General features: G+C 51.3%; 1 protein-coding gene across 5 annotated transcripts; it reads left to right on the plus strand.

Annotated features, from left to right (window-relative positions):
* Positions 1-5,657: 5,657 nt before the first annotated feature.
* Positions 5,658-9,492, plus strand: LOC140843006 (putative N-acetyltransferase 8B). Of its 5 annotated transcripts, XM_073211351.1 has the most exons (3): positions 5,658-5,798; positions 6,754-6,820; positions 7,947-9,492. In XM_073211351.1, the coding sequence occupies exons 2-3, from the start codon at positions 6,800-6,802 to the stop codon at positions 8,721-8,723; spliced, it is 798 nt and encodes a 265-aa protein (XP_073067452.1). In that variant the 5' UTR covers positions 5,658-5,798; positions 6,754-6,799; the 3' UTR covers positions 8,724-9,492. The 5 variants fall into 5 exon arrangements, with proteins under 5 accessions (XP_073067452.1, XP_073067460.1, XP_073067468.1 ...); XM_073211359.1 differs by lacking the exons at positions 5,658-5,798; positions 6,754-6,820 and adding an exon at positions 6,835-7,081; XM_073211367.1 differs by lacking the exons at positions 5,658-5,798; positions 6,754-6,820 and adding an exon at positions 6,835-7,023.
* The last annotated feature ends 339 nt before the right edge of the window (positions 9,493-9,831 follow it).

The raw sequence follows: 9,831 nt of genomic DNA on the forward strand, positions 1-9,831 counted from the left end.
ATACACTGAAGTCAAATAGTACTTGTCTTTCACTCTCTCGGTTCTTTCACTTAGCCTAATACCTCTAGGTCCATCCATGTTGTTGCAAATGTCAAGATTTTGTTCTTTTTTATGGCTGAAGTATAGTTCATTGTGTTTATGCATGTGTGTGTATATATACCACATATTCTCTATCCATTCAACTATTGTTGGGCAACTTAGGTTGGTTCCATATCTTGGCTATTGTAAATAATGCTGCAATGAATATAGCAGTGCATATATCTCTTCAAACTAGTGATTTTTTTTCTTTTGGTATTTCCCCAGAGGTGTTATTACTGGTACATATGGTATTTCCATTTTTAGTAATTTGAGGAACCACCATAGTGTTTTCCACAGCATCTGCTCCAGTTTAAATTCCCACCAATAGTGCATGAGGGGTACATTTTCTCCACTTTCTCACCAACACATGTTATTTCTTGTCTTTTTGATAGTAGCCAGTCTGACTGATGTGAGTTGATCTCTTTGTGGTTTTGATGTGCATTTCCCTGATGATTAGTGATGTAAAGCATCTTTTCACGTGCACGTTGGCTAACTGTCTTCCGGTGAGAAATGTCTATTCAGTTCCTCTGTCCATTTTTTGATAGAATTTCTTTTTTGATGTTGAGTTTTATTAGTTAAATATATATTCATGGTACACAGCTCAGGAGCCTCAGGTCACTTATCACTTAGGTCTCCCTGAAGTCTTTCCCAGAGTCCCTGGCTGAGAATCCGTGCTCAGACCCACCGTGTGTTCATTCAACAAATTCTCATGGAGTCACCCATGTGCTCCACATTGTGCGAGGCCCTGGAGAAACAGGGCCAATGAGGCAGTTACAATTCTTGCCCTTGTGGAGCTTACTATCTTACGGGAGATTCAGGAAGCAAGCCAATTCTGTGGTAAGGAGTTTTCTATGCCTAGTTATTTTCTGGGGTCTGGAGTTGATACCTACTGTACTAAGATGACACCTGGTGTGTGCCTCCTGAGCAGGGGGGGCCTGCTCCCCAGTTTCATCCCTAGCCTAAGCTCTCAGATGCTAAGTTAGGGACCGACAGTGGGAACTCTGTGAACGCCATCTCGCATTTCCTCAGGTGGCCCCTGTCTCGTGAAATGAAGTAGAGTATAGGCAGTTTCACTGCAGCCCCATCTGCCCCATGGGTAGATGGCCCTGAGGGGCGAATGGGGGGAGTGTCCTTAGACCAGCACCTTCATCCTGGGGGCGTTCAGAGGGGAAGAGTTGAGAAGGTGAGCCAAGTGCCCCCAAAAGCTGATCATGTTCGTTTTAATCTCTGGTACTGTTCAGGCCCCTCCCCAGGGCCCTGGCCCCAGCTCTGGTGAGACCAAGGGCGATGACATGTTTAGGGTGGTACCTCTCCATTTGAAAAGCACTTACCCCTGAAGAACAGAGAGCTGACACTGCCCTAAAGCTCAGAGTGCTGCCGTCAGGGTTAGAACTCAGGCCTCAGGGCCGCAGATCCTGCCCTGCTAACAACTCCATCACGTGGCCTCTCCCCTGGCGTCACGGTCCTCTTGCTCTTATTGCTTGTATCATGTGACAAGTGTTAGTATTTTCCTATTTTTAAGCACTTCCATTTTTCTCTTTGCTTTTGCAAACAAATCCTTGTTTATACTTCTTTCTTCAGGATTGCTTCCCTGAAGTGGAATTATTGGGAACAAGGATATGAACTCTGTCCAGGCTTGGCACTCCATGAGGGTGCGCTGTGTCCTCCCAGCCGCAGTGCCCAAGCATGCTCATCCCACAGCCATCCTGCCCACAGTGCCTCTAACTCCTCTGCAGCTTGGCCTGTTGGTATGTCACACTCCTCGTGAAGTTGGGCTCAAACGTTTATTAATTTGTTCTGAAAAGCGATTTTTGTGTTTTTCTTCTTCTTTCTCTAAGTACAGATGATGTTTCAACTCTCCGTGTGCCTTTGGGCCAATAGGAAAAAAAACTAAAGAAGTCACTTCATTTCCTGGGAAAGTCGTTGACATAAGCTCCCTGAGTTTTATAGAGAAAGACCTTTTGGGCCCACTTGGGAACAATGTCCCTGACATTCAGCAGGTAGATCGAGAGTCCCAAGGCTCTCCCAGGGAGAGCGCCTGCCGTCAGAGGGCCCAGGGGCCCGGAGGGTGGGCTGTAGTTTGGCAGGCCCTGTGTATTTGGTTCCTTAGCCCAGGGTTTCATGCTGAAGTTGGAAGCCGACGTCTCCCCGGTGCTCTGGAAGGTGGGGGTAGGAGCTGTGTACCAGGCGATCGTTGTTGCTCCCCATCTCCCTGGTCCTGGGACAACCACAGCTGTGAGCAAATGTTTGTGAGAGTCTTTCCTTCCTACCGCCCTCACACCCCAACTCCCTCAAAACCACAGGATGCGCTCATAAGCTCTGTGCCTTTCTTTTAGGAGAAGCTCAGTGGCTCATGGGCTGCTTCAGGCCCCCTGTTGTCATCCTCATTCTGCTTCTCCCACTGGGGACCTCCCTGCACAGCTCCTTGTCTGCAAACCACAGGGGTCAGCTCCATTGCTCCGGGACCTGTGCTGTGACTGCAGCTGCTTCTCTGCTCCTGGCTTTGTTTTACTGTCTGCAGTGCCACCTGCACTCATATCACAATATCGAGTAAAGCACAAACGTTAGGTTGGATGGTTTCAGAATGAGCAAAGGTTGTGTTCATCAGCTGTTGTTGAAATTTTCATAAGCCTTTATGCCAGGTAGCTCCATTTTCTGCTCAGATCACTTTCTCCCCACCCCTCCCTCTCTGTCTTCTCCATCCTGCAAGGCTGGCCTGCATGTACACAACAAGAGAGTCCCGTCACTCCTTGGCCTCTCCTGGGGCTAGGCCAGTGCTTGTGTGTTGCGGGGTAGCTACCAGGAGACTGGAGTGAGGAAGAGAATTTAATCTTCTGGCCTATTTAATCTCCTGGCCCCAGCCCTGAAGGCCCCCCAAAATGTCTCTGTCCCTGGACTCCCCAGGGAAGCCCTCTACTTAACTCCTAGGCCGGATGCCCGTCACCTCTCCCTCCTGCATCCCTTCAGGCCTCTAGGCAGTAACATGCCTGTTCCGAATCCTCCTTTGTTCCACTTCATAATTAGTACCTTTGATTATCTATATGAAATCTTCTTGAGTTAGCTTGACTTGAGTGTTGGGCCTGATCCTCTTTCCATTCCTCAGAGAATTAGTTCAAACGTAGGTTAGAGAGCATGTCTAATGCAGCATTAGAGTGCCGGAATCACCAAACTGGGATTTCTGAACATTTCTAAGGCAGGGATGGCCAGCCTTCCCCTTCAGGTGACTGGCTATTGTCTCCTTTAAACTGTGAGCTCTCAGTGGAGTCCAGGGCATGAGCCTGAGGTTGGGATATCAGGAGCCCTGAGGAGAGGTCATGGGAGACAGTGTTCTTTGCAGCAGCTTAAGTGAACCTGAGCTGATTTTCCTCTTTCCTGAGCATTCCAAAACAGAAAGTCACTTGATGGTTTAGCTTCCATCTCTGTTTCTGGGTTTGACAGGTACAGTAGGAGAATGTACTTCATTGATACAAGAGTGAGATTTCATTGAATGCGCCTCTGAATTGCCACAACTTGTGGAATACAGGGGATTCCAAAAATATAATGGCCTATTTAATCCAGGGTCCTAAGAGCAATGGAGAGATGAATGAAATAGTTTATCAGGGCCATTGCAACCGTTAAGGTCTAGACTAGTTAACTGTAATAGGTAAATAGTTACTTGTTCAGCAAGTAACAACAGAAATATAAGTACTAAGTGTGAAGTGCAAAGGCTTCAAAGGAGGAAGCAGTTGCCAGAATCCATCTGGTCCGGAATGGTCAGAAGTCTTGTGCAGAACAAGGCATTAGCCTGAAACTTGAAGAAACAACCTTAGCCACATACTGGAATTTGGCCAAGTGTGGCCTGATCCCTGGCAATAAATAGGATGGGTAATGGGTCTTTGGGGTGAATCTTACAACCCACCCAGTCGAACCTGTTCTCCCTGTATGCAGTGCTTTACTCTCACTCAGATTTCACCAAACACTCGTCAGTCATGTGCCTGTGGTACTGAAAAGGAAGAAGGTACAGACACTGGAGTCAGAGCTGTCTCGACTTGAGATCCCACCCTGACACGTTCTGGGGGGCTTTGGGTAGAAGATCTCAGCTTTCTCGGCCTTGGTTCCCTATTTGCAAAATGCGGACATTAACCTCAACCTCAGGACTTAGGCTGTCATGAGCTTAGGCTTATAACAAATAGCACAGCCCAGAAAAGGGCCTCCTCACGGTGACAGCCATCTAATATCTTGGGGAATAACAGTTACCTCCCCTCTCTTGGCACCAGGCAGCAGTGCCCAGGCAGAGAGTAAAATGAGACTCGCTGATGGCAGGAAAGTAACACAGTGCAGTCACTTTGGACAACTGCTGGGTAGCTCCTCAAAATGTTAAAACAATTTCCACCTGATCCAGCAATTCTGCTCCTCGTTTCATGCCCAGGAATTGCAGACGTGTTCAAACAAAAACTTGTACGTGAAAGCTCAGAGCAGCACTCTTCACAATAGCGGAAACAACCCAAATGGCCACAGTGGATGACTGGATACATAAACGTGCTCTATCCCGACTAAGGAACGTGATTCAGCCATAGGAGCAACGACGTGCTGATGCATGTACAGCATGAGGGAACCATGAAAACATGAAGTAACATGGCTGAATAGAGAACTTCACATTTTGCATGGTTCCATGTGAACAAAACATCGAGAATAGGGAAATCCAAGGAAATGTCAGATTAGTGTTTTCAGAGGTGTTGGGGATAGGGGCAAAGAGGGAGTGAATGCCGAGCACGCAAGGGGCTTCCTTCGGGAAGAAGAAAATGCTTTGGAAGTAGACCCAGGTGATGCTTGCGTGACACTGCAAGTGTACGAAATGCCACTGAAATGTACACATTAAGGTGGTTAATTAACACATGAAATGAGAGAAGCAGCACCCCTGCCTTCCTGTTAGGAGCTCACGACCTTAGCTGGATCCCTTTAGACTCTCGAAGTCAGCTGGGCACAGCCAGGCAGATGCCTCTCAACCCTCAGTTTCCTCTGAAAGCAGGACCAAGAGCCTGGAGTGTGCCACGACTTTCAGGCTTCATCCTCTACCGAGATTCACCCGCAAGTCCCCGGGGCACACACAGCTGCGGCCACCACCTGGCGGGCCACTCAGGCTTTCCCTGCCAGCTTGTGTGTGTTCATTATTTTTAGGTTACATATTTCCAAACCTGAATTAGAGCATACTGTCTTACAACCTTTTACTGCTTGGAGCTATTATTTTAACAATCTTTTCCACGTCAATATATCCTCCTCATCACGTAGTTCAAGCTGTAGGAAGGAGGGAAAGCCTGAATGTAAACTGAGGCCATGGGGTGTCGAGGAAGCCACAGACCCCGGTGAGGAAACTGAAGGAGCAGCTGGGGACAGACCTCAGGCCTCAGGCCCTGCAGCTTGACCATTAGGTTTCTGACCGGTTAATGTTAGACTCGCTAGGAACCCTCCCCTACACTTTGGCCCTCTGTCTGACTGCTGGCTCACACTCAGCTTAACTCGGAAATGCTGAAAATGAACTTCAGGGTAGGGAAAACAACGTAACAAACACCCATGGCTCACCGCCTCAACATTTCTGATGGGGAAGGCTTCCGGGTGGCTCCTTAGGGGCAGACATGAGTTTCACCCCAAGCCTGACCTCTCTCCAGCATCCCCTGGAGGCTCTTGCCAGAAACCTGGTGGGCATCTCTGACTCCGTCCTTACCCTCATTCCCAGTAGGACTGTAAGTAACACCTGCCATTTCTACTCCCCAAGCACCTGCAGGCCGGTCAGGTCTCATTGTCAGGGTCACCCCCCTTTGGCCTGAGCCACCGCTGTCTCTCACCGGGCCTCGGTTGGCCCAGATGGCTCCTTTGTGAACACAGAACGAGGCACCCCACCTTGGCAGAGGAGCCCATTGCATGCACAGTTCAGTGGGCGACAATGCTTTATTTGAGCAAAGAAGGAAATAGTGGCTCTCCTATGGGCAGACCTAGCTCTGTCCAGGCTCACGGCTTGTCGTTGGGCACATGAGGTTCCACTCGGGTTCTCTCTCGGCCCCCTTGGCCAGGTGCTCTTCCAAGGTGAGCAAAGTGCATCTGCACCTGAGGCCACCCCTCCCTGGAGCCCTGCACACCTTCTGGGGCCGGGGGACACCCACTCCCATTCCTGCCACCCCCAGCCCTTCCCACGTGGAGCTAGACGCATGCATGTGCACACCCAAACACCCCACACTCACATAACCCTGACTCTGTCACTCCCACCAGAAGCACAGTGGCCTCCTGTGGTGCTGGGAATAGAGTCCTAACCCCTAACCTGGAAGGCAGGCCCTGCATGGCCAGACCCCTGCTGCCCACCGACCTCCTTTGGTGGCCATGTGGGCCGTCGTTTCCTGAAAGCCTTGCCTTTGTCCTGCCTCAGAAACCTTTCATGCTGCTGTCGCCTCGGCCTGAACCACTGCCTTCACTCACCCTGCTCAGGCCTACCCAGCCTTCTGAACTCTGTCTGTGTCCTCCCAGTGTCGTTCTGTTTCATTTTCCCTGTTTATTTAGTGCTACATTTCAGCGCAGAACAGTTAAGTGCTCTTGCGGCACAGGTATGACCAGCGTTCAGCACCCGCGTCAGCTGCACACTGTACAGGTGCCCAGCGGCTTCTGTCAACATTGTTGGAAGCTAAAAAGAACCGTTGCTCATTACAGGTGCATGTACACAACACTGCCTCCGGGGCCTGACTGCAGTGGGTGAATGGAGGTGGAGCCTAGTGAGGTAAGTGCAAGGAACTGCATCAGATCAAGTTCACAGGCACCAGGGGCAGCACACACACGGACAGGCAGCTCTGAAGGACCTTGCGTCCTGAGCCAGGGGACCTGGACCTTGACTTGTGATGACAGCACACAGGACCAGGGTGCAGCCAGGCTCCTAGCAGGCGTGTGGAAGGACTGAGGCCATCAGACACTCCATGGGGCCAGGTAGACAAAGTCTGGGCCTGAACCGCTATGCGAAGAGTGGGTACAGGCCATCCAGAGGGTGAGGACTCCTGAGCTCGCCCAGACCTGCTTTTCCCTCAAGGCTCCTTCCCTGCCTATCACACAGGTGACTGTAATGGGCGCCCTGCTCTGTCATAGCCCAGCTTCTTGTCCTGGGGTTTTATGCTCATCAAATGTCCAGGCACCAGCCAATGTGATGCCATCCAGGGCCTAGGCCCCAGAGGTGGGGCAAGCCCTGCCCTGTCTCCAGGGACGCGTGTCTGAGGCTGAGGGCACAGGTAGGCGAAGGCCTCTGTGGACACGCAAGGCTGCTGCGGTAGCAGGTGAGATGACCGAGGGGAAGGACAGTGCTCTGAGGGCGGCCTTGAGCCCAGACTCTCCTAACTATCAACACTGGGCCATTTTTGGTAACTGACTATCAAGCCACTTCAGGAGCCCAAAAATTTACAGTGAAGGGCAGGAGACATTGCTGAAGTTTGTGGCTGGGAACAAAGGAATCCTGCAGTGTTTGGACCCTGGGAGAGGGACTGATGGGCCGGGGACATGGGGTCAGGCTGCTGCTGGGTGCTGCCCCACTGCAGCCAGAAGCTGGTAATACAAGGAAAAGGGGAAGGAGGGTGGAGAGGAGGGTAGTTTATGTGCCACAGCTTATATATGTTATTGTATTACATCCGCCTCAGTATCCCGGAAAGCAGGTTTCACCTCGCCGAGTTTACAGATGGCGAAACAGAGGCTCAGAGAGGTTAAGTGACGAGCCCTAAGTCACAGAGCTAGAGAGGGACGGAGCCAGGGCTAATGCCGGCCTTTCTGACCCTGCACTTCCTCCCTTTGGGGTGGCCTGCTGCTTCACAGCTGGATGGTGGGAGAGGCAGGACACTCACATGGCTTCCTCTCTCTTCCCCAAGGTGACTGGGAAGGTGCGCAGAGGCACGCAGCTCTCTCTGGTGGACTTTGAGATTCAGACCCAGAAGCCATCCATGGCTGCTTGTCACATCCGCCAATACCAGGAGAGTGACCGCCAGGGCGTCCTGCACTTGCTTTCCCAGGGGATATCTGAGCATTTCCCCACCGCATTCCGCCACGTCCTGAAGCTACCCCGAACCCTTGTGCTTTTGCTTTTGGGGCCCCTCACCTGCTTTGTGGCCTCTGGCTCCTGGCTCCTGGCCCTGGTGGCCAGCCTTACCCTCCTTGCTGCCCTGGGGTTCCTTGCCAAGTACCCCTGGACCGAGTTTGAAGTCTTATGTTTGCGCACAGACATGGCCGACATCACGAGATCCTACTTCAGCGACTGTGGCTCCTGCTACTGGGTGGTTGAGTCTGGGGGTCAGGTGGTGGGCATGGTGGGAGCTCTGCCCATGACGAAGCCCTCTCTGCAGAAGGAGCAGTTGCAGCTGCTTCACCTAAACGTGGCCCGCGAGCACCGTGGTCAGGGGATAGCGAGAGCCCTGGTCAGGACTGTCCTCCGGTTTGCGCAGGAGCAGGGCTACAGTGAGGTTGTCCTCAGCACCAGTGCTTTGCAGCTCTCCGCCTTGGCCCTCTACCGCAGCCTGGGCTTCCAGAAGGTGGGCCGGTATTTCTTCTCCTCGAGCTGGAGGCTAATTGATGTTCCCGCATTCCAGTTCAGATACTGCCTCTCCTCTGCTCAGGGGCCTCAGGCACAGAAGCAGGGAGGGTTCCTGTGACCTGTTTCTTGGTGGATCACTCAGGGGAGGCCTGGCTCTTCCTGACCTGGGCTGGGGGCTAGCATCCTGCAGGCCCAGGGAACGCGGACAGAGGTGAGGCCTGCCTCCCAGGAACTGGCAAGTGCAAACTGCAGATGGTGGTTCGTGCTGGGCCTCTGATGGTAGTTTTCCAGAAGGGAGGCGGGACGGAGGGTGCGGTGCAAGATAAATTTGGACGTCAGGGACCTGACCCAGCAGCAAGAAAACCTAGAACGCTGACTCCAAACGTCCCTTCACCTTTCTTCAGCTAATAAGGATATGAAGGATTAGGTAACCCACGTCACTAAAATATCATCTAAATCCAAATTACATTGGGGTTTACCTCCTGCTTAGGGGTTTACTTACATATTCAATGGCAAAGTGCCTGAACAACAACAAAAAGGTTATATAACCTAGAGCTGTCTATTGACTTGTCAATGAAATGACATAAAACACAGGACAGGGCATTCCATCAATCAATTTGTCATACAAAAGACCTAAGAGACAGGACAGGACTTCCCATCATTAAGAAAAAATAAAGGCCAACCTAATCCTTAGAGTGGGGCTGCTTCCAGTTTGCAGAGCCTGCTCTCCTGTCTGTAGGTTGTACTTTTTCTTTCACCTCAATACATTTTTGCTGCTCTTACTTGTTATCTCATATCTCAACTGGGTTTTTTCTTTCGAGAAGATAAGAATCTGGAAAACAACACGTTTAATCAGTAAAAATAACACACATTCCTTTTGATCATGAGCCTGTGAGTCTGAAATTTAGGCTGGGTTTGGCTGGGCTGCCCTGCTGGTCGAGACAGACTTGTTCCCAAGCGGTGGGACTGGTTGAAGTGACAGGGCCACAGGACTCTCTCACTGTCCAGTGGGTGAGCTCAGCACGGGTTTTAAGGGAATTGCAGAGGAGCAAAGGAAAAGAAGAAAGAAGCCTATGCTTTCCCACGCTTCTGCAGGTGTCGCAGCTGCTGCGGGCCTGACCACTCTGTCCCCAGCGCCTCTGCTACAACAGCGAGGGAGCCCAGGCCCTGTGCTTGTGAACGCATCCCTGGGCACCCTTCCCAGCTAGTCCCCTACCAGACTGGGT

This window comes from Manis javanica, chromosome 1, assembly GCF_040802235.1.
Source record: "Manis javanica isolate MJ-LG chromosome 1, MJ_LKY, whole genome shotgun sequence".
Classification (NCBI taxonomy): Eukaryota; Metazoa; Chordata; class Mammalia; order Pholidota; family Manidae; genus Manis; species Manis javanica.